The sequence below is a fragment of the Hyla sarda genome, chromosome 10 (assembly GCF_029499605.1).
Source record: "Hyla sarda isolate aHylSar1 chromosome 10, aHylSar1.hap1, whole genome shotgun sequence".
Lineage (NCBI taxonomy): Eukaryota > Metazoa > Chordata > Amphibia > Anura > Hylidae > Hyla > Hyla sarda.
This window is the reverse complement of record NC_079198.1, coordinates 122,488,922-122,513,561: the sequence shown is the minus strand read 5'-3', so window position 1 is coordinate 122,513,561 and position 24,640 is coordinate 122,488,922. Positions and strand designations below refer to the sequence as shown.

At 47.0% G+C, this 24,640-nt stretch overlaps 1 protein-coding gene across 1 annotated transcript in view; it reads left to right on the top strand.

Moving 5' to 3' along the window:
* LOC130293183 (uncharacterized) overlaps positions 1-24,640 on the top strand; it is a 294,563-nt gene that overhangs the window by 108,299 nt on the left and 161,624 nt on the right. Inside the window, exons 35-43 of the mRNA XM_056541664.1 lie at positions 1,371-1,586; positions 2,268-2,372; positions 2,456-2,600; positions 3,783-3,997; positions 13,220-13,438; positions 14,082-14,188; positions 14,431-14,584; positions 19,321-19,420; positions 20,634-20,800. Coding sequence (XP_056397639.1) covers positions 1,371-1,586; positions 2,268-2,372; positions 2,456-2,600; positions 3,783-3,997; positions 13,220-13,438; positions 14,082-14,188; positions 14,431-14,584; positions 19,321-19,420; positions 20,634-20,800 — 1,428 coding nt within the window. The remainder of the gene's footprint in view (positions 1-1,370; positions 1,587-2,267; positions 2,373-2,455; positions 2,601-3,782; positions 3,998-13,219; positions 13,439-14,081; positions 14,189-14,430; positions 14,585-19,320; positions 19,421-20,633; positions 20,801-24,640) is intronic.

Below are 24,640 nucleotides of genomic sequence, written 5' to 3'. Positions count from 1 at the left end.
AATTTTCGCATATGCGAAAATTTGAATATGCTAATTTTCGGATATGCGAATTTACGTTTATGTAAATTTTTACATATGCGAATTTTCGCATGTTAATTTTTCGCATACGCTAATATTCGCATATGCGAAAATAAAACGAGCATATTCGCGAATATGACGCATATTCGTCCATATATTCGCGAATATTCGCGAATTCGAATATGGCCTATGCCGCTCAACACTACTTATCAGGATAAGCTGCTGTGTGTATATGAGGAGCAGCACTATTTCTGGCCATTATATAACCTGTATACAGTATTTGTCAGCAGATTTCTGCTTTGCAGGCTTTATCTCTAATTTTCAGTTCTCTCATAGCTGGTGGGCAGAGCTTCCTCTTCCTCCCCTCCATAGACTTGTATCGCTTGTCTTGCAGACACAGGACAAACCTGAGCTTATTTTCAGACTGGAAAAGTTTAACAGAAGAAGGAGGGGGAAATTGGATAACAGGAGAAAGAAGCATTTTTGTCTAATAAGATATATTACAACGTTTCTTATATTCACTTGTAGCAGAAGAAGAAGGGGGGGGTTGATAACAGGAGAAAGAAGCATTTTTGTCTAATAAGATATATAACAAAGTTTCTTATAGGAAGAACAAAGGTGGGATCCAGCTCTTGATGCAAATAAAAACCGTTTTATTCAGTAGACATACACAGGAACACAGGAAGTTACACGTGTCAAGCGCTCTTAGTCATGGATAACAGGAGAGAGAAGCATTTTTGTCTATTAAGATATATTAAAGTGTTTCTTATATTCACTTGTACTATTGATCTAGGCAAAGATTGTTCACATGACAGTAACTATTTCATTTTAGTCCGTCAGAATTTTACAAATCTCAGCTTGCTGTCAGTGAATGGAAACATTAACTTGAGATCTGGACGTCAGTTCTGATCACTGGTGTAAAGTCTATGCCAAGAAAGAGATCTGGTATACTTGAGGATCTCTGCTGCAATTGGTTGAATCAGATTTTAAAAGGGCTATCCTCCACCTATAAAGTGATGGCTTATTGCACGGACATGTTATCACTATATAATAAGAGGGGGTCTTTCCTATGAGACCCAACCGATCCTAAGAATGAAGGGGCTTCAGGGCTGATTCCTTGCTGTTGCCCCTTCACTGTTTTCTCTGCAGAGTAGCTGAAGCCATCCCTATTCACATGAATGGGCCTGTACCGCCATGCCCATGCACAGCGGGTGGTCAGGTGCCATGCTTTATGGGTATACCCTGTGTGTAAACAACAATTTTTCCATTGACAATAAGCAAAGACCAAAGATGAGGAATGACGCTGATCACACTGTACATTCTATCGTTTGTGTCCTTTCCATTGACCTCAGGGTTTTTCTGTGAGCTGAGGGGGCAGCCGGTCAGTGACTACACACACTTCATATGCCCACAAGGGTATTACTGCCCTGCGGGGACACAGTTTGGTGATCAACATGGCTGTCCAGAGGGAACCTATGGGCCCAGACAAGGTCTGTCCAGCATCAGGGACTGCATACTCTGTCCACCCGGGAGATTCTGTAAAGGATCAGGACAAGCGGCTCCTACAGGTATAATGTGCGCACATTAAAGGGGTACTCCACTGGAAAACATTTTTATTTTTTTTTTTAAATGAACTGGTGCCAGAAAGTTAAACAGATTTGTAAATTACGTCTATTAAAAAATCCTAATCCTTCCAGTACTTTTCAGCTGCTGTATGCTCCACAGGAAGTTCTTTTCTTTTTGAATTTCCTTTCTGTCTGACCACAGTGCTCTCTGCTGACACCTCTGTCCATGTCAGGAACTGTCCAGAGCAGGAAAGGTTTTCTATGAAGATTTGCTCCTACTCCGGACAGTTCCTAACATGGACAGAGGTGTCAGCAGAGAGCACTGTGGTCAGACAGAAAAGAAAATCCAAAAAGAAAACAACTTCCTTTGGATCATACTGCAGCTGATAAGTACTGGAAGGATTAAGATTTTTTAATAGAAGTAATTTACAAATCTTTTTAACTCTCTGGCACCAGTTGATTTAAAAAAAAATCCAGTGGAGTACCCCTATAACGATAAAGCTGCTATGCTGTACGCAAGTGGTCTCAAACTTTGGCCCTCCAGATGTTGCAAAACTTTAACTCCCAGCTTGCCCGGACAGCCGTTGGCTGTCCGGGCATGCTGGGAGTTAAAGTTTTGCAACATCTGGAGGGCTACAGTTTGAGACCTCTGCCGTACGCTATATGTTATGACTTGTCTTATAGGGAATTGTTCTTCGGGATACTGGTGTAAAGAAGGGGCGGCCAGTGAGCATCCACAGGACAGGATTTCTGGTGACATCTGCCCGGCAGGACACTACTGCCCACAAGGTCTGGTTCATGTTGTCAAATTCTACCTGATATCCGGAAACAACAAAGTTTTATTATAAAATGATTCCATATTTTGTTCTTAGGAGCACATTCACAACAGCCCTGCCCTGCTGGGACCTGGTCAGATACAGAAGGTCTGGGAAACAGACAGGAGTGCCAGCCTTGTCCTGGGGGACATTTTTGCAGCTACTCTGGTCTTACCGCTCCATCAGGGCTGTGTGCATCAGGGTGAGTCTGATATTACTTCTTGTAGAACTAGAGAGATACAAGGAACACTTGGACAGATTTAAAGGGGTATTCCATTATCAGAAAACTGTACTTAAATAAAATGATTTCCCCCAAAATATATAGTTTACTAATATAGTGTTGTCACAAATTGTAGTGTCTTTAGCATATTTTTGCTGAAATAACCCTGACATGAAGTTTTGTAGTCCTGTCATTGTCACTGAGTTGTTGTCTCAGCAGTTCCTTGGCTTCTACTTTGCTCCAGAGACAAAGCATCACCCTCTGCGGTCTCAGGGAGTGTGGCTGGATCTTGTCTCTGAACTCTAGCCCCGCCCTCTGAGTCATGTCATCACCTCTGACCAATCCCTACAGCTATATCACCATCTCCCTCTTATACAAATATATATATATATATATATATATATATATATATATATATATATATCTTTATTGAGAATTAAGGGAAGAATGAGGTGTGTTTACAGCATGCTACCTTGTGCTGAGCTATGCCACAGGCAGAGGAGCAGACAGGGAGTGAATACTAAAGGTTCTGTAGACTGTTCTGTAGAGCAATGCTCTGTAGCAGCTTTGAATAGTCCCTACAGCTATACCACCATCTCCCTCTTATACACACATATATATATATATATATATATATATATATATATATCTCTTTATTGAAAATTGAGGGATGAATGGGATGTGTTTACAGCATGCTACCTTGTGCTGATCTATGCCACAGGCAGAGGAGCAGACAGGGAGTGAATACAGAAGTTTCTGCAGACTGTTCTATAGAGCAATACTCTGTAGCAGCTCTGTGTGGGGAACTTTCAGGAGTACTGTAGAAGGGGAAACTGCAGTGTGGGAGTACTGTGATAACGAGCTGGGGGAATTCAATGCGTTCTGGAAATTGTAGTCCTGAGCAACTGTTCAACCAGGAAGTAGTATTTCTGGCATAGTAGTGAAGACTACTACAAACCCACAAAACAAATGGATTTATGGTGGGTTCAGGGCTAATGGGAATCATTGAAATCTATGTATGATGTTTTCATGTTAGCAAAATTATGGCAAAGGGAAAAAAATTTCAGAATGTATAATGTTTTAAACAACAAAATCTAAAGGTCTTGATAGCTGGCCTCATAGCATGAATATACAGTATTATGTGGGTTTCATTTTTCCTTTCAGGTATTACTGTTCTGGGGGAGCTAAAACGTCAACTCCAACTGATGGATTATCAGGAGGCATTTGCCCACCAGGCCATTTTTGCATTTCTGGGACATCTGCTCCTACCTTGTGCCCTCCTGGCACTTACACTGAACACAGTGGGTTTTCTGAATGTAATGTGTGTCCTGATGGAAGATACTGTATTCCCGGAATCAGCCCCCAGCCATGTCCTAGAGGTAAAATAGCCACATCTACTGTATACCTAACATGCAGCATTGTTTTTCCATTCATCCGTCATTGGAGCTGAAGAATGAAAATACATTACTTATTCTGTATTATGTTCCAGAGCTTCACTCACTATTCTTCTGGTGGAGTCACTGTGTACATACATTACATTAGTGTTGGGCGCAAATATTCGCATTTCGAATATCGCAAATTTGCGAATTCGCGAATATATTTGCTATATATTCGAAATTGCGAATATTCGCTTTTTCCCCCGAATATGCGCATATTCGCATATTCCTTCCTTTCACTTGTGGGCCAATTAGAATGATGCAAATACACTTGTCAGAGGTTATCAACAACATCCCTAGCATCCAATAGTAAAGTTGCCCACCCCCTCACTGGTGTCTTCCTCAAATACGCGATTATGCGAATATAACGAATATGCGAAATTCGCGAATATAGGACGAATGTCCGTCTATATATTCGCGAAATATCGCAAATTCGAATATGGGCAATACCGCTCATCACTACATTACATTACTTATCCTGTACTGATCCTGAGTTATATCCTGTATTATACTCCAGAGCTGTACTCACTATTCTGCTGGTGGGGTCACTGTGTACATACATTACATTACTTATCCTGTACTGATCCTGAGTTATATCCTGTATTATACTCCAGAGCTGTACTCACTATTCTGCTGGTGAGGTCACTGTGTACATACATTACATTACTTATCCTGTACTGATCCTGAGTTATATCCTGTATTATACTCCAGAGCTGTACTCACTATTCTGCTGGTGAGGTCACTGTGTACATACATTACATTACTTATCCCGTACTGATCCTGAGTTATATCCTGAATTATACTCCAGAGCTGTACTCACTATTCTGCTGGTGGGGTCACTGTGTACATACATTGCATTACTTATCCTGTATTGATCCTGAGTTATATCCTGTATTATACTGCAGAGCTGTACTCACTATTCTGCTGGTGAGGTCACTGTGTACATATATTACATTACTTATCCTGTATTGATCCTGAGTTATATCCTGTATTATACTGCAGAGCTGTACTCACTATTCTGCTGGTGAGGTCACTGTGTACATATATTACATTACTTATCCTGTATTGATCCTGAGTTATATCCTGTAGATCTTTTATTAAAATTTCAAACATAACAATAAAAAATTACAAAACATAAACATACCATATCCGACAGAACATATCAATATAGCGAATCATAAAACCAAACACCATAGCATAAAATACAACACCGGTCCACCCCACACTCATTCCTGCACACAAACAAATATATACAATATTTACAAAAGACATATTCCTATAATACCCATTATACCCATACCATACTAATAAACTATATACACTAATATACACTAATACTAAATGTGAATTTCCTGGCCCAGTTGCAATACCAAAAACCCAATACCAATAATATACCAAAAAGAATAACAACAACAACAATAATAGTAATATATACAAAATAATAAAAAACCAACACAAACAAAATAACACCACTTTTTTTTTTTTTTTTTTTTTTTTTTTTTTTTTTTTGGCCCTGAGCTGGTCCCGCATCCCATGCCCCCAGTACATGTTACCAGACGTCCATGAACCAGTCCAGGATTTTCTGTATATATAAAAGTCCCATACAAACCCCCTCCCCCCTTTTAACCCACCACCCAACCTAAACTAAACCCAAACCCCAGGTGGCATCACACAATATATACAATATATACATTACATAAAATATACACAGACTAACAATATATACAATACATAAGTATACAAATAGACTACAACAATAAATACAATAACAAATACATATAACACTATAAGCCAAACAACAAACCCCTAAAGCTCAAGTTCAGTGCCTGCAAGCCCTATATTACCATAAACCGACTTCTCAAAACAAAAAGACTAATGTGCCAGCATCAGCCCACCACCAGGGGGAGACAACGGGCTAAGGCACTTTAAAGGCAGAGCCCCTCCACAGACGAGAGGCCCTGCCAGCACCCAGCCTCTCGTACTCCAGAGAACGCACCTTCACCAGGTCACCGAGAATGTTCCTAACCACCACATCCACAGGGAGGATTTTACGCTGCGTCGACACTAAACACCGTGCATTCCACGTGTAGTACCTAACCACTGAGCTGACTAGGAATAAAGTGCACCGGTCCCAACCTCCAAGGTTTCTGAATGCCCCATAGGCCCATTCCGCATAGGAGAGACTGGCCAGCCGAGGCCAACCAATGGAAGTGCCCACCCTGGTGTAAACCTTTGTGTTAAAGGGACAATGAAGCAGAAAATGCTCCATGCTTTCCAGCATGCCTCCACACTCTTCGCGGGGACATCCCCGGTCATCAGAGCTCCTGCACTTCAGATTGTCCCTCACACACAGTTTCCCATGGAAGCAGCGCCAAGTCAAGTCCCAAAACTTCAAGGGGATCCTGATAGAATTCAAAAGCTCTAAACCCACCTCCAGATCCCGACTTGGGCAGTCCTTGAGCGCCAATGGCCTCTGGAAATGAGAAGACAGGACCCTCTTGTCAAGGAATTTCCTCGACAGAGTCCTAATCTCCCACATCCCCAGACCCCACCGACGAATAACCTTCAGAACCGGGGTAGCATAAGCCGGGAGATGCCCGTGTAGTGTGCGAAGATCCTTCACTTGCCCTCCTGTCTCCCATTCCTGGAAGAAAGGCCGAAACCATCCCTTACAGGAGGATACCCACGGAGGAGCCCTCTCTGACCAGAGGTTTGCTATATTGGTCTTAAGAAAGGTATTCACTAGGAACACCACAGGGTTGACCATACACAACCCCCCTAGTCTCCTTGTACGGTAAGTAACCTCCCTCTTCACTAGGTTCAGTCTATTCCCCCATAACATTTGGAAGAACACACTGTAGACCCGGGTCCAGAGAGGTTCTGGCAACATGCATACACTGCCCAGATATATCAGCAAAGGGAGCAGGAAAGTTTTCATCAGGTTAACCCTTTCCCGGAGGGTCAAAGACCAACCCTTCCACTGATCCACCTTCTGAGCGGCGATCTTAAGCCTGCTGTCCCAGTTTTGTTTGGGGTAATCCCCTTGGCCAAATTCAATGGCGAGAACTTTTGCAGATTCCTGGGGCTCTGGAAGGGCGTCCGGGAGATCAAAACTAGGATTTCCCCCTCCCAGCCAGAGACTCTCACACTTATCCTGATTGATCTTGGATCCGGAAGCCTCCGAGTAGCGGTCCACCTCTGACATCACCCATCTGACCTCCTCTTGTGAGGAGACAAACACAGTGACGTCATCAGCATATGCTACCGCCCTCAGAGCTGAATCCGGCACCGCCAGGTCCATTCTCACCCCCGCCAACGGTTCACAATCAATCCTCCTAAGGAAAGGATCAATTGCAAACACGTACAGCAAAGGGCTTAAAGGACAACCCTGACGGACACCAGACCCAACCTCAAAGGAGCGACCAATCCAACCATTCACAAGCGGGAAACTCTCTGCCCCTGCATACAAGGTCTTAAGCCAATCAACAAACCCCCCCGGCAGGCCATATCTCAGAAGAACAGACCAGAGGTACTCATGGTTAACCCGATCAAACGCTTTTGCCTGATCCAAGGACAGCAAGTACCCCTTCCAGTGGCCAGCCCTACCCTGCTCCACAGCCTCTCGGACACTGAGCACAGCACTAAATGTACTGCGGCCCGGAACAGAGCAATGCTGAGCCCCCGAAAGGAGCCGGGGTGCAAACTCCACCAGCCGGTTAAACAGCACTTTTGCCAGAATCTTTCGGTCCACATTGAGAAGAGCTATGGGACGCCAATTCTCAATGTGGGACGGGTCTTTACCCTTTGACAAGATGATCAGCGCTGACCTCCTCATTGTCTTTGGCAGAGTGCCCGAGGATAGACACTCATTAAAAACCGTGGTCAAGAGGGGAACCAAAGTGTCCTTAAAGGTCTTGTAGAACTCAGATGTTAAGCCATCCGGACCGGGTGACTTCTTGAGGGCAAGCCCATCAATCGCCATCCTGACTTCCTCTTCCCGGATCATCTCTGTCAAAACGTCAAGAGAGGGGTCTACTCCTGGTTCAGGGATGGTTTCAGCCAAGAAAGCTGATACCTTATCTCGATCTAGATCCTTCCTTCCCAAGAGGTGCGAGTAGAAGGATCTGACGACCTCCAGGATCCCTGATCTGGACCTTTTCAAGGATCCCGTACTATCAATCAGTCCTGAGACTATTTTACTATTCACTGACATCTTGCAGTTTCTGTAAGGGTCGGGCGAGCGGTACTTCCTGTAATCCCTCTCAAAAACCAAAGATGCGTGTCTGTCGTACTGGCACTTCATCAGCAAGGACTTCACTCTGGAGATATCATCACGACTACCTCCAGTCGAGACAAGGTGCTCAAGTTTCTTCCTCAGGCCCTGGTACAAACGGTACTTGTTTAGGCTTCTGAGGCCCGAGAGCTGGCGGAAGAATCTCGCAACCCTTTCCTTGAAGATCTCCCACCACTCTGACTTACTGCTACAAAGGCCCAGCAATGGTACCTGGCTCTGAAGAAAATCCTCAAAGGACTGTCTTATCTCCGCTTCTTCCAAGAGAGACGAATTCAGCTTCCAATAGCCTCTGCCCATCCGGGGGGTCTCTGTGACATTCAGAGAAAACAAAATTAAACAGTGATCGGAGAACTCCACCTCAACAACAGATACTGCTGAAGAGACGGCTTCCTCCTTCAAATAAAACCTGTCTATCCTAGACCTACAACTACCCCTATGATAGGTGAATCCCGCGTGGCCTGGGGTGTACCGGATGTGGACATCCACGAGGCGAGCCTCACTTGCTATGCTATTAAGGGCGACGCTATCATAAGTCAGCTTGTCTCTGGAACCTCCCCTATCTTGGGGCCTCGTGACAGCATTGAAGTCCCCTCCAAAGACCACCTGCCGACTTGTAAAAAGATAGGGCTTGATCCTCATAAAGAGACACTTCCGGTCCCACTTAGACTGTGGGCCGTAGATGTTAATAAGGCGAAGTTCTTGTCCCTTGATGAGGACATCTAAGATCAGGCACCTCCCCATTTCTAACTCGATAACCCGTCGGCATTCTACCGCTGCGGTAAAAAGGACCGCCACTCCGCTATACGGCTCGGCCCCAAGAGACCAGTAGGAGGGCCCATTCCTCCACTCTCTTTTAGCCTTGTAGATAGATGACATATCTGTTAGCCTGGTCTCCTGCAAAAATAAAATATCAGCATTAATATGGGCAAAAAAATCATAGGCCGCAAATCGAGCTGTATCTGACTTAATGCTGGCAACATTAATGGATGCCAGAGTCAACGGAGAGGGTGCCGCCATCGAGGGTGATTGAGTTAGACAGCTTTCTTTTTCCCACCATCCTTCCCATCCACCCCACCACCCTCCTCATCAGATGATGGTTTACCCCTTTTTAGTGAGATGGATGTGTCCATTTTCCCATTATATACATTTTCCTCGTCCCCTGACTCTGGGCCAGTCTCCCCCCCTGAAGACATAGATTCCCCAGGGAGAGAGGACTCAGCGTCTCCTGTGAGCCCCCCCGCAACATCCGGAACCTCACCCCCGCCTCCTCCCCCTCCGAAGAGGAAATGTCGCGGAGGGCTCGGAATCGGTTGGAGAGACCAATCAGAGGGAGATCAGTTGTACCTTCCTTTGGCATCTGGCGGGTGGGAGAAGATATTACATCTCCCTTTTTTTATTCCTCCGAGTACCCCGCTTTGTTTCTGCCCATCCCCCACTGTCCTCATCCGCGCTCTCACCATGGGAGGACAGTGAGGAGACAGCATCCCCCTCTTTGTGGATCCTCCCAATCTCCTCATCCAGTTCACTATCCCCCAGGGCCTCAGCAGTAAGACTGGCCACAGGGACAGGATCAGGAGTCACCCCAGTTGGTTGATGCTCCTGTGAGTCCTGAATCTCCCTATCCCTCTGGCGCTTCTTGAGACGCCTCAGTTGGGCAGGCGTCTTCTGCTTACTTTTCTTCCCTGGCCCCTGCACCCCTTCATCCCCGACTGCCATCGCCCCAGCAGAATCCACCTCAAGGCTTACTCCCACCGGGGCAACAACCGCGTTGACAAAGGAACGAGGGCAGCGACTGAATGGGTGACCTAAGTCACCACACAGGTGACACCTAATCTCCGCACAAGATGCAGCGAGATGACCTATTTCCCCACACAGAGTGCACTTCTGCACAGTGCAATTGGCACTAAAATGTGTGGGGTCACCACATCTGTGACAGAGCTTCGGCTGACCCTGGTAGAAGATCTGGATACGATCTCTTCCGAGGAAGGTCGCAGATGGTATATGGGTAACTGTGTTTCCTGAACGCCTCAGTTTGACCATAAACGTCCAGGCCCCTGACCAGATGCCATATTCATCCCTGTTCTTTTTTGGGACCTCCACCACCTCTCCATACCGACCTAGCCACGTCATGATGTCAATACAAGAGAGTGATTCGTTACGGGTTAAAACGGTCACTTTCTTGACATTATTTTGGCGAGACACCGCCTGAATGGCAAAGTCTCGCCAGCCGGGTTCGTTCTTTACCAGCTCATAATTCGACCAGAAGAGCTCAAGCCCCTCCGGCCGAACAAAGCTGATATCGAACTCAGGGGTACCATAAGGATGTATTAAGGCATAGATGTCAGCTAACTTAAAGCCCAACTTCAGCAGAAGCTCAACAACTTTAGATCTTGGAGGACATGTATCACTGCCTCTCCACCTCAGCCGGACCACATTCCTACGGAGACCACCTGGCCCGGCTGTAGGGAGGGACCACACATTATCCCCCCCTCTTTCCTCTCGGAAGGCTGAAAGACCATGTCTCTCTATCCAGAAGGATAGATCAACCTCCCTACCCTCTACATTGATCGATCTCTCCCCTCTCCTTAAGGCCCCCAGGAGACGCTGCTGCAAACTGCTCTCCCCAGAGCCAGAGGACGAGGAAGGTGCCCCCCTCCCCCCAGCGGTGACATTTGCGTAGCTGCGTACCGGTGCTGCCACCGCTGGGGGTGCAACTGGACCAGGCCCTACATCCCCACCACTAATCTGCGCCCCTTCACCACCCTCCTCCACATAATCCATACCCAAACCATTGTCACATGTTTTAGCTAATGTGCCCCCCATACCTCCACCCGTGCTACAGCCCAAACCACCATTCAAAGCCCCAGACAGATTATTAACAGATACATTCACTCCTTCATTCACTCTTACATTAACTTTCTCACTCATACTGGCTGGACCGGTGCGTTCTGGTGCAGATTTTGTACCATCAGCATCACTGGGTACCAGAGCTGGAGCCACCACCACAGGACAGGTCACCGGTCCCTTATACAAGGACCGGGAAGCCTGCCTAGCCTGCTTATTAGCGGCCCCAGCCCTGTTTTTATTGGTACCCTCCGCCTCATCAGTACTGGAGTTTCCTGCTCCTGGGCGCCGCTGATCTGGATCAGCGGCGCCAATACAAAATAGGGGTTTAAGTCCAGTCTTTCTGGGAGGCGAAGACATCTTAGCCCCGGCAGCTCCTCCACGACGACACCGCTGCTCCAAATGAACAGCAGTGCCAACGCTCAGAGCCACCGGAGCTCCCGCAGCCGACTCTGGCACAAAATCGCCCCCCCCCCCTCCCATTAGAGAGCAACCCAATGTGCCAGAGCCTTTACTGCCCATCGCTGGGCAAATATCACTGTCCGACCTCACAGCCGATACACTGTCTGCTCCACCACTGTTACTGCAAATAGCTATGGAGCTCACCGCCACACTAGACTCCATACTCTCCCCACTCTCCTGCACTGAGTCCACAGCAGAACTCAGGCTGGGCTGAGAAATGGGGTTCACACAGTGAGCTGACCCTGCGGCCAGTCCGGGGGGCTCAGGGAGGGGGGTATATACAAATGTTACCTGCTCCTGGAGCTTGGTCTTCTTTGACTTCTTCTTTTCCCTTCCCCCAGGTGCCTCCTCTGGTAACTCATGTCCAAACGTGAAGTCCTGGAGGCGACCTGGGGACTCCAGGAGCTGGATCTGGGCCATCAGCGCCCCTCCCTGGTGACTGGTGCTACTCTCATCCCCCGAACCGCCAGGGCCGCAGCCAGATGACATTGCCACTTGCCCTGCAGGGAGCCCACTGTATGGGGTGAGATGTTGCAGACCCCCGGGTGGATTTGGCTCAACATTATCGGCCTCTGCAACGTCTCCTTCCTCCTCCACCCGTGGCTGAAGCCCCCTCAGCTTTCTTTGCTTCTCCCTCTCCTTTTCTGCAAAGCGATCTTCATTCTGAAGCTTTTCTTTAAATGGCCCGCTGTTCTCCAAAATAAAAGTTTTCCTTTTCTTTAGATTGCTGATGCTGGTTTTAAGCTGTTTAATCCTTGCTGACAGCTCAGCCTTCTGGCGTTTTGATGCAGTTTCCATTAAGGCTTTTGCCTCCTGTACCTCCTCCTGGAGCCTATACAAGCTGCTCCTTGCTTCTTTATATCCCTGAAGTATCTCTGCAACACGGGATCCATAGGTGGTTCCAGGCTCCTGGGCCCTGGGCATTGCCCAATCCTCCTCCACACCTCCATGGGCATTTGGCTTTGCTCCAGGAGGAGTATCACAGTCCATAGTACCTGTAGTACCTTTTGTTGGAGCAGCCTTGCGGCTACTCTTCGTCTCCATGGGCTCAGGAGGTGCTGGAGATACATCGCTGCATCTCCTGGCAGAGCGCCTTAACCCAGAGACATCTGGTGCAGTTCCTGATGCTGGTCCCTCTGCAACTGGTCGCTGGCTCCCCCTGCCCCCCGCGGACCTACTTCGGGGGGCAGGTGTTGGGGTTCTCCGCTCCTCGCTCATACCAGGAAACGAACCCTCCTTCTGGGGAAAGGAAGGTCGCTCCTGGGAGAGAGGTGGATCACTCTCAAGGTCGAGCACACCAAACGCTCACAGGAAGCCCAAACAGGGAGATGCTCCCTCTAGTGGCCAGACTCCAGAGCTGTACTCACTATTCTGCTGGTGGGGTCATTGTGGACATACGTTACTTATCCATGTGTACATATCTTATATTACCCATCTTGCTTTAGATTAATACAGGCAGAAACATTCAGGATTAGTACAGTAAGGTAACTTTTTTAATTTTCAACCTTAGAATAACGGTGACAGATCAACGTGCCCTTTAGGTGTTAATCTTTTTGTTCCTTTAGGATTTTATTGTCCAAAGGGAACAGGTTTGTACTGGAAGCCATGCCAACCTGGAACCTACAGCTCAGAGCTGGCACTGGAGGATGCTGCTGGCTGCAGGGTGTGTGATGGAGGCAAATACTGCATGTTCTATAATTCCACCAGTGTGACTGGAGACTGCGCAGAGGGATATTACTGTACAGCTGGTTCTCAGCGAGCGGATCCACAAGAAGAAATTCCAGGTGTGAAATACAATGCCAGCCATGCACATGAGGTAGATTCCAGACTCCTCTTTCCCCCTCTGCACTTATATGTATCCCTCCGAACTCCTCTGTCTCCCTCCAGACTCCTTTGTTTTCCTCTGGACTCCTCTTTCTCCTTCCAGACTCCTCTCGTTCCATCCAGATGTCTCTGTCCTGCTCCGGATTCCTCTGTCCCCCTCTGGACTCTTCTGTCCCCCTCTGGACTCTTCTGTCCCCCTCTGGACTCCTCTGTCCTCCCCGATCACAGCCCGTGTCTTCAATGAGGGGGAGGACTGGATTGAGATTATAATAAATCAGTAGATCTGATACATTTTCAGTTGTATCGAAATATTTTCCCAATTGTCCACAGTCATGTAGGATATTAGTGAATCTGGCCTAGGATAGTCCATTATATAATCTATTTGATTATAATAAAAATTAACTAAGTATAACAGGGGGTCCATTTTGTCAAGCGTGACTCCTCTAGACCCGAAGACCGCCACGTTTTGGGGATACGGCAGCTGGATCCCCAAAACATGGTCTGAATGCACCCTAACAGAGAGAGGTTCAAACTCTTAGTCCCCATTTTGTGTATCTCATTTGTTGTTCATATATATAACCTTTCTATTTGATTTGTGGTTAGGATCTGCTGGACCTTGTCCACCTGGTCACTACTGTCCTCGGGGCTCCACGGTTCCTACACCTTGTCCACCCGGGACCTACAACGCAAGAGTAAAGCTGCAGTCAGAGGTAGGAAAGGAGAGCGGTCAGTACATCTCATGCCATATCCAGCGTGGCACTGAAATGGAAAATACCGTATGGTGAAAATGACTATTGTGCTCAAGCCATAGAGTGAGATAAATGAGCTGTAATGTCTAAAGTATGACCCTTTTAGTCTCACATTATTGAGTATTTCTCACCTGTATAAAGGATGAAAAGACAAATAGTATTCTATGAAACCATGTTACAAATGTATCTGTCCCTTGTCATAGGCTGAATGTTCCCCATGTGTTGCTGGACATTACTGTGACTCTCCGGGCCTTGTGCTGCCGGCTGGACCTTGTTCGGAGGGTTTCTATTGTACCTCATCGTCTATATCTCCTCAGATATCCTTGGTTAGCCCTATGGGAGGTCCATGCCCTACAGGTAACACGTTTGGGAGTGCATGTGTGGTGAGCCACGGGGTGTGATGTGAGGTGTAAGGGGCAGTGTTGCCCAGGGGTAGATGGTATTAACCCCTTCGTGTTCGTGATGCCAGGGCGTGGTTTGCCTATGTAACCACCCGAAGGTAGCACCGCTAGTCCTAGTTGGGCAGGGCAAATAATAGTCCAAGACCAGGTTAAGGTTAACGGTAGCTTTTACTGAGGTAGACAGATGGTTCAGTCTATGCAGTTCAGTCAGGATCCCAGAGAGGTGACCAGTAACACAGGGGACCTCGCAGCTTGCTGGGACTTGCAGTGACTTGAGAGACTATAGGTGCAGGCCAAGCTGACTATAATTGACTTGACTGAAGATGATGACAGCAGATAAAGATGACTTGTTTTACCGACTTGTGGCTGTAATTTAGGTTGAGGCCTCCAGATGTGCTGGACACTGACCCTGAGACGTCTGGACTGGACTTGACCTCAGCAGGAAGTGAAACAGAAAAGAGAGATTGTAGTACCTCCCCCTCTTATAAAGGGGGGCTGAGCAAGTAGCCCATAGGCCAACTGCAGGTCACCTGGTGCAAACATATGACTTAAACATGTGACAAACATTATCATGTGACTAACAATCATGTGACTTCAAAGGTCCTATACGCTTAATATACAACCTATTGACATTATGGGGGAACACTGCAGGAGAGCCCTGAGGATGTACAGGGACTCAATCTGACAGGACAGTAGGAGCATATCCCGTACTGGGACATCACAAATGCACATAACTTGTGTCAGAGACGTGCATAGACATTTTGGGGGGCAGGGGCTCAAGTAGGAAAAAAGGGCACTTCTCATAAATAAAAAAGTTTGTAAAAACCTTACATATGTTAACACAACACAAATCCTGAGGTTAGGGACCTCCAACAGTCTTGTCAGCTGAACAGGGCCAGCATCACCCCACAGAGGTTCCAATAACTGACAGCACCATAGAGAAGGTGCTTTTTAACCTCTTCAGGACATAGGGCGTATGGATACGCCCTGAATCCCGAGTCCTTAAGGACCGAGGGCGTATCCATACGCCCGTGGGAATTCCGGCCCCCACCGCTAGCCGGTTGGGGACCGGAGCCGGATGCCTGCTGAAATCGTTCAGCAGGCATCCCGGCATATCGCCCAGGGGGGTCATTATGCCCCCCCATGTCGGCGATCGCCGCAGATCGCTGGACAATTCAGTCCAGCGATCTGCGGCGATTCCGGGTCAATCGGGTCTCCGGTGACCCGGAATTACTGGCTGTTCGGGGCCGTCTCTGACGGCCCCGAACAGCCAGAGCCTGCAGGGGTGAGGTGGCACTGGTGCCACCTCACGATCGCCCTGATTCGTCGGCCGGATTACCGGCCGACCAATCAGGGCGCCTGCTGCGGGTGTCACTCCCGCACCCGCTCCGCCCCTCTTCCGGAGGACGTGAGCGGGTGCGGGAAGACGACCCCCGGTGCTGGGGACCCCGATCCCCGGCGTCCCTGTTGGGATCGGGGCCCCAGGAGCAGCTGCGGCGGCGGGACTGACCTGCAGCGTCTGGATCGTTGGAGGTGAGTGACAGCCTCCTGCTGTTGCTTAGCAACAGCTCCCAGCATGCAAAAAGGGCATGCTGGGAGCTGTAGTTATGCAACAGCAGGAGGCAGACCACCACAACTCCCAGCATTCCCTTATGGGCATTCTGGGACTTATGGTTTTGCAACAGCTGGAGGCACATTCTTTCTATGGAAAAGTGTACCTTCAGCTGTTGTATAACTACAACTCCCAGCTTGCACAAACAGCTAAAGTGCATGCTGGGAGTTGTAGTGGTGCATCTGCTGGTTGCATAACTACAACTCCCAGCATGCCCGTTGGCTGTCGGTGACTGCTGAGAGTTGTAGTTTTGCAACAGCTGAAGGCACACTGATTGTGAAACTCAGAGTTTTTTTTTACCTAACTCAGTGTTTCACGACCGGTGTGCCTCCAGCTGTTGCAAACTACAACTCTCAGCAGTCACCGTACACCATGCACCGTACATGCTGGGAGTTGTAGTTTTGCAACAGCTGGAGGCACACTGGTTGTGAAACACTGAGTTAGGTCACAAACTCCGTGATACATAACCAGTGTGCCTACAGTTGTTGCAAAACTGCAACTCAGCAGTCACCGACAGCCAACGGGCATGCTGGGAGTTGTAGTTATGCAACAGCTGGATGTCCCCCCCCCAATGTGAATGTACAGGGTACACTCACATGGGCGGAGGCTTACAGTAAGTATCCGGCTGCAAATTTGAGCTGCCGCAAACTTTCTGCTGCAGCTCAAATTGCCAGCGAGAAACTACTGTGAACCCCCCGCCCGTGCGACTGTACCCTAAAAACACTACACTACCACAAAAAATAAAATAAAAAGTAAAAAACACTACATAAACACATACCCCTACACAGCTCCCCTCCCCAATAAAAATGAAAAACGTCTGGTACACCACTGTTTCCAGAACGGAGCCTCCAGCTGTTGCAAAACAACTCCCAGTATTGTCGGACAGCCGTTGACTGTCCAGGCATGCTGGGAGTTTTGCAACAGCTGGAGGCACCCTGTTTGGGAATCACTGGCGTAGAATACCCCTATGTCCACCCCTATGCAATCCCTAATTTAGGCCTCAAATGCGCATGGCGCTCTCACTTTGGAGCCCTGTCGTATTTCAAGGCAAGAGTTTAGGGTCACATATGGGGTATCCTCGTACTCGGGAGAAATTGTGTTACAAATTTTGGGGGGTATTTTCTGCTTTTACCCTTTTTAAAAATGTAAAATTTTTGGGAAAACAAGCATTTTAGGTAAAAAAAAAAAATTTTTTTTACATATGCAAAAGTCGTGAAACACCTGTGGGGTATAAAGGTTCACTTAACCCCTTGTTACGTTCCCCGAGGGGTCTAGTTTCCAAAATGGTATGCCATGTGTTTTTTTTTTTGCTATCCTGGCACCATAGGGGCTTCCTAAATGCGGCATGCCCCCAGAGCAAAATTTGCGTTCAAAAAGCCAAATGTGACTCCTTCTCTTCTGAGACCTGTAGTGCGCCAGCAGAGCACTTCTCACCCCCATATGGGGTGTTTTCTGAATCGGGAGAAATTGGGCTTCAAATTTTTAGGGGTATTTTCTGCTATTACCCTTTTTAAAAATAAAATTTTTTGGGGAAAACAAGCATTTTAGGCAAAATTTTTTATTTATTTTTTACATTTGCAAAAGTCGTGAAACACCTGTGGGGTATTAAGGTTCACTTTATCCCATGTTACATTCCCCGAGGGGTCTAGTTTCCAAAATGGTATGCCATGTGGTTTTTTTTTTGCTGTTCTGGCACCATAAGGGCTTCCTAAAGGTAACATGCCCCCCAAAAACCATTTCAGAAAAACGTACTCTCCAAAATCCCCTTGTCGCTCCTTCCCTTCTGAGCCCTCTACTGCGCCCGCCGAACACTTTACATAGACATATGAGGTATGTGCTTACTTGAGAGAAATTGGGCTACAAATACAAGTAAAAATTTTGTCCTTTTACCCCTTGTAAAAATTCAAAAATTGGGTCTACAAGAACATGCGAGTGTAAAAAATGAAGATTGTGAATTTTCTCCTTCACTTTGCTGCTATTCGTGTGAAACACCTAAAGGGTTAAAACGCTGACTGAATGTCATTTTGAATACTTTGGGGGGTGTAGTTTTTATAATGGGGTCATTTATGGGGTATTTCTAATATGAAGACCCTTAAAATCCACTTCAAACCTGAACTGGTCCCTGAAAAATACTGAGTGTGAAAATTTTGTGAAAAATCGGAAAATTGCTGCTGACCGTTGAAGCCCTCTGGTGTCTTCCAAAAGTAAAAACTCATCAATTTTATGATGCAAATATAAAGTAGACATATTGTATATGTGAACCAAAAAAAAATGTATTCGTAATATCCATTTTCCTTACAAGCAGAAAGCTTCAAAGTTAGAAAAATGCGAAATTTTCAAATTTTTCATCAAATTTACGGATTTTTCACCAAAAAAGGATGCAAGTATCGATAAAAATTTACCACTATGTTAAAGTAGAATATGTCACGAAAAAACAATCTCGGAATCAGAATGATAACTAAAAGCATTCCAGAGTTATTAATGTTTAAAGTGACAGTGGTCAGATGTGCAAAAAACGCTCCGGTCCTTAAGGCCAAAATGGGCTCCGTCCTGAAGGGGTTAAAGGGGTTATCCAGGAAAAAACTTTTTTATATATCAAATGACTCCAGAAAGTTAAACAGATTTGCAAATTACTTCTATTAAAAAATCTTAATCATTTCAGTACTTATGAGCTGCTGAAGTTGAGTTGTTCTTTTCTCTCTGATGACACCTGTCATGGAAGCTGTCCAGAGTAGAAGCAAATCCCCATAGCAAACCTCTTCTACTCTGTGCAGTTCCCAAAACAAGCAGAGATGTCAGCAGAGAGCACTGTTGCCAGACAGAAAAGAACAACTCAACTTCAGCAGATGATAATTATTGGAAGGATTAAGATTTTTTAATAGAAGTAATTTACAAATCTGTTTAACTTTCTGGAGCCAGTTGATATAAAAAAAAGTTTCTTTCTGGAATACCCCTTTAAGGGCAGGGGCTCAAGCCCCCTTTTGAGTCTATGTGTGCACGTCCCTGAATTGTGTATATGTACAATATGCAGACCTATATAGATGGTCAGTTATGTTTACTGTGGACCTCTTACATTTTAGGACATTTCTGTCCAGTTGGCTCCTCTGCCCCTCAGCCCTGTCCTCCTGGAACATTTAACGCCATAGAAAGACAAGGTGTTTGCCAGCCGTGCCCTGAAGGGTAAGATCCCCTTGCAGTTAACCACCCCGTCTATTGTCTTTAGGAATTGTCTTGTGGGCAGTAATGGTCTGTGTCCTCTCCTGTTGGGTGCAGTAATGGTCTGTATCCTCTCCTGTTGGGTGCAGTAATGGTCTGTATCCTCTCCTGTTGGGTGCAGTAATGGTCTGTATCCTCTCCTGTTGGGTGCAGTAATGGTCTGTATCCTCTCCTGTTGGGTGCAGTAATGGTCTGTATCCTCTCCTGTTGGGGACAGTAATGGTCTGTATCCTCTCCTGTTGGGGGCAGTAATGGTCTGTATCCTATCCTGTTGGGGGCAGTAATGGTCTGTATCCTCTTCTGTTGGGTGCAGTAATGGTCTGTATTCTCTCCTGTTGGGTGCAGTAATGGTCTGTATCCTCTCCTGTTGGGTGCAGTAATGGTCTGTATCCTCTCCTGTTGGGGGCAGTAATGGTCAGTATCCTCTCCTGTTGGGGGCAGTAATGGTCTGTATCCTCTCCTGTTGGGTGCAGTAATGGTCTGTATCCTCTCCTGTTGGGTGCAGTAATGGTCTGTATTCTCTTCTGTTGGGTGCAGTAATGGTCTGTATTCTCTCCTGTTGGGTGCATTAATGGTCTTTATTCTCTCCTGTTGGGTGCAGTAATGGTCTGTATCCTCTTCTGTTGGGTGCAGTAATGGTCTGTATCCTCTCCTGTTGGGTGCAGTAATGGTCTGTATTCTCTCCTGTTGGGTGCATTAATGGTCTTTATTCTCTCCTGTTGGGTGCAGTAATGGTCTGTATCCTCTTCTGTTGGGTGCAGTAATGGTCAGTATCCTCTCCTGTTGGGTGCATTAATGGTCTGTATCCTCTTCTGTTGGGTGCAGTAATGGTCTGTATTCTCTCCTGTTGGGTGCAGTAATGGTCTGTATCCTCTTCTGTTGGGTGCAGTAATGGTCTGTATTCTCTCCTGTTGGGTGCATTAATGGTCTTTATTCTCTCCTGTTGGGTGCAGTAATGGTCTGTATCCTCTTCTGTTGGGTGCAGTAATGGTCTGTATTCTCTCCTGTTGGGTGCAGTAAGGGTCTGTATCCTCTCCTGTTGGGTGCAGTAAGGGTCTGTATCCTCTCCTGTTGGGTGCAGTAATGGTCTGTATCCTCTCCTGTTGGGTGCAGTAATGGTCTGTATCCTCTCCTGTTGGGTGCAGTAATGGTCTGTATCCTCTCCTTTTGGGTGCAGGTTCTTCTGCCTCACTAACACTTCATCTCTGGAAGGAAAAGGCTGTCCTCCTGGGTTCTACTGTCCCGGTGGAACGTTCTCTCCTGAGCAGTTCCCATGTCCCAGAGGCACATACAATCCGCAGGGAGGACGCCATCTTTTGGAGGACTGCTTGCCTTGTGACCCAGGTGATGTTCAGTGACCCAGTAAACACTGCTTTATGGGTGCAATTTGTATGTACGGTAATAAATTATGCAGTAACACATTTTTTTTGGGAAAAAGTAAAGTATTAGTAGATTAAATTGTGTAATGTAATTCTTATTATAATTTAGAGGATTAAATAGCAATAAATGGCACTCGCCTATAAAAACAAAAACTTAATTCGTTCATTTAAAACTGGCTGGCTCGCAGCTGCATAGGAAACAGCCAGAGGTCTGGGCAGTTCTTAAAATGGACAGCAGAGGTCAGCAGAGAACACTGTGGTCGTGGCAGAAGACAAATCCAAAAAGAAAAGCATTTCTTCTGTAGTATACAGGCCCTAAAAAGTACTGGAAGGATTAAGATTTTTAAATAGAAGCAATTTACAAATATATAAAAATAGATGGACAGCTCACAACAAAAAATGTACGAGGATAACTGGATGCACCTGTACCCTCAGGTGAAATGACAATAGAATGTAAAATAATAGAGTTCCCAGTCCTCAAATACCTCAGCCAAAAAAGGTTGTACAATGGATGTTTGGAAAGATGCATATATTTTATCATAAATAACTTTTACACACAAAATTTCTCACAGGGCCCATGTAATATAACATAAAATAACATAAAAATAAATGGATAATCTATAAAAAGGGAAACCTGTAAGATAAAAGAAAAATGTCCAGTGTGTATGGAAGAACACTTACCGTATTTTTCGTCCTATAGGACGCACCGGCGTATAAGACGCACCCAATTTTTAGGGGCAAAATCAAAAAAATAAAGATTTTGAACCCAATAGTGGTCTTCAACCTGCGGACCTCCAGATGTTGCAAAACTACAACTCCCAGCATGCCCGGACAGCCGTTGGCTGTCCGGGCATGCTGGGAGTTGTAGTTTTGCAACATCTGGAGGTTCGCAGATTGAAGACCACTGCAGGAGGAGGTAATATTCACGTGTCCCCGCCGCTCCGGACCCGTCACCGCTGCCCTGGATGTCGCTCCATCGCTGTCTCTGCTGCCGGCCGGGTATCCTCGCTCTCCTCTACGCGACGACGTGATGACGAGGAAGGAGAGCGCCGGCATACAGGGGATCCCTGAACAAAGAATTATTAACATTTGACCGCTAAGCGGTCACTAAGACCCTAAATTTCCCACCCAATATAAAACTTAACGTTTAATGAGCCAAGATTAAAATAACCTCACACATATTGATCCATAGTGCATTGATTGGCATGACACTGCATGCTATAGTAAGTGAAATGAAAAGATAGATTGTGGCTGCAGTCCACAATCTATAGTGTGAGACAATTAAAAATCTAACACATTGCCCGCCCGCCCGACGTTTCGCCACAGGCTGTGGCTTTATCAAGGGCTAAGAGGCAAATGGCGTGCAAACAAGCCTTGCAGGGGTTTAAATAACCTCCTGTCTCTGACGTCATTGAAACATGTCACTTCCTGTATTAACATGACATCTCATTGGTTACAATCCCATGCAGACTATTGATTGATCGCTTCCTGGCCAATGAAATTTAGACCAGGATGCATCCTGCTATATTCATTTGATTGACAGCATCCTTGACCAACCAGCTGAGTCCATTCATACTTCTGAACTCCTCATTGGTGCCGGAAGCTGTACACGTATGTGCGCCATTAGTCCTGCGCTAACTGATAGATTCCCGAACCTCCGGTATGGACGCATGCGCAGTGCGGATGCGCAAAGGAACGTGCGCGAGTACTTAGCATATACAGCCTATGCCGGGAAGCTGCGCGACAGACATATGCGCCGGCACTTAGCCGATTTTATTGCATATGGTTCACACATGGCTGTTGTTATAGAAACTGTAATACACAATACAACCACTCATGTGAACAAACGACTGCGCAGCAGAAATACACTAAACTAATTCGAGAACACTAAGTAAGTTACTATCTGGCAATATGGGGCAACTAACCTAGCAACGATGGTATAACATCAAGTCAAGGGAGTATTATTCATAATACCGCTGAAATCGTGTGATCAATAGTGAAGGGGGGGGGAGCTAATACTCATCTTGTTCTGCATGGGTATAGTCATAATTAATTCATATCATCAACGGAAGTTAATCATGAGTGTAATTAGTAAAAGGCTCATAACGGCTCTTCTATATAGTATCAATTGTAATAAGTGATTCCTGTCCTACAAGAAGGCTGCATAGGTGAAGCCTTCATTCAGTCCATTTGGACTTTGGGATTTTAATCTCCAAATCCATCGGGCTTCTTCTTGAAGCAGTCTGGTGTTAAGATTGCCACGTCTCGGACCCAGTTTACACTGAGTAATGCCACAGAAACGTAATTCAAAGGGAGCATCATTGTGTACAATCCTCATATGCCTAGCAATTGGCGTATCTTGATAGGTATTAACCCCTTAAGGACATAGGGCGTATCCATACGCCCCCGTTTCCAAGTCCTTAAGGACCGAGGGCGTATGGATACGCCCTGAGCATTTCCGGCCCCCACCGCTAGCCGGAGGGGAGCCGGAGCCGGATGCCTGCTGAAATCGTTCAGCAGGCATCCCGGCATATCGCCCAGGGGGGTCATTATGTCCCCCCATGTCGGCGATTGCCGCAGATCGCTGGACAATTCAGTCCAGCGATCTGCGGCAGATTCCGGGTCAATCGGGTCTCCAGTGACCCGATGACCCAGAATTACTGGCTGATCGGGGCCGTCAGAGACGGCCCCGAACAGCCAGAGCCAGCAGGGGTGAGGTGGCACTGGTGCCACCTCACGTTCGCCCTGATTCGTCGGCCGGATTACCGGCCGACCAATCAGGGCGCCTGCTGCGGGTGTCACTCCCGCAACCCGCTCCGCCCCTCTTCCGGAGGACGTGAGCGGGTGCGGGAAGACGACCCCCGGTGCTGGGGACCCCGATCCCCGGCGTCCCTGTTGGGATCGGGGCCCCAGGAGCGACGACGGCGGCGGCGGCGGGACTGACCTGTGCGGCGATCAGCAGCAGCAGGAGGTGAGTGACAGCCTCCTGCTGTTGCTTAGCAACAGCTCCCAGCATGCAACAAGGGCATGCTGGGAGCTGTAGTTATGCAACAGCAGGAGGCAGACCACCACAACTCCCAGCATGCCCTTATGGGCATGCTGGGACTTGTAGTTTTGCAACAGCTGAAGGCACATTCTTTCTATGTAAAAGTGTACCTTCAGCTGTTGTGTAACTACAACTCCCAGCTTGCACAATCAGCTAAAGTGCATGCTGGGAGTTGTAGTGGTGCATCTGGTGGTTGCATAACTACAACTCCCAGCATGCCCGTTGGCTGTCGGTGACTGCTGAGAGTTGTAGTTTTGCAACAGCTGAAGGCACACTGAGTTAAGTAGTAAACCAGTGTGTCTCCAGCTGTTGCATAACTACAATCCCCAGCATCCCCAGCCAATGTAGTATGCCTCCGGCTTTTGCATAACTACAAGACCCAGCATGCCTTTCCGCTGTCCGTACATGCTGGGGGTTGTAGCTTTTGCAACAGCTGAAGGCACACTGGTTGCAAAACACTGAGTTTGTTACCAAACTCGGTGTTTCACAACCTGTGTGTCTCCAGCTGTTGCAAAACTACAACTCCCAGCATGGACTGATAGATCGTACATGCTTGGAGTTGGAGTTTTGCAACAGCTGGATGTTTCTCCCCCCCCCCCCCCCCCCCCAATGTGAACGTACAGGGTACACTCACATGGGCGGAGGATTACAGTAAGTATCCGGCTGCAAGTTTGAGCTGCGGCAAATTTTCTGTCGCAGCTCAAACTGCCAGCGAGAAACGACTGTGAACCCCCGCCCGTGCGACTGTACCCTAAAAAC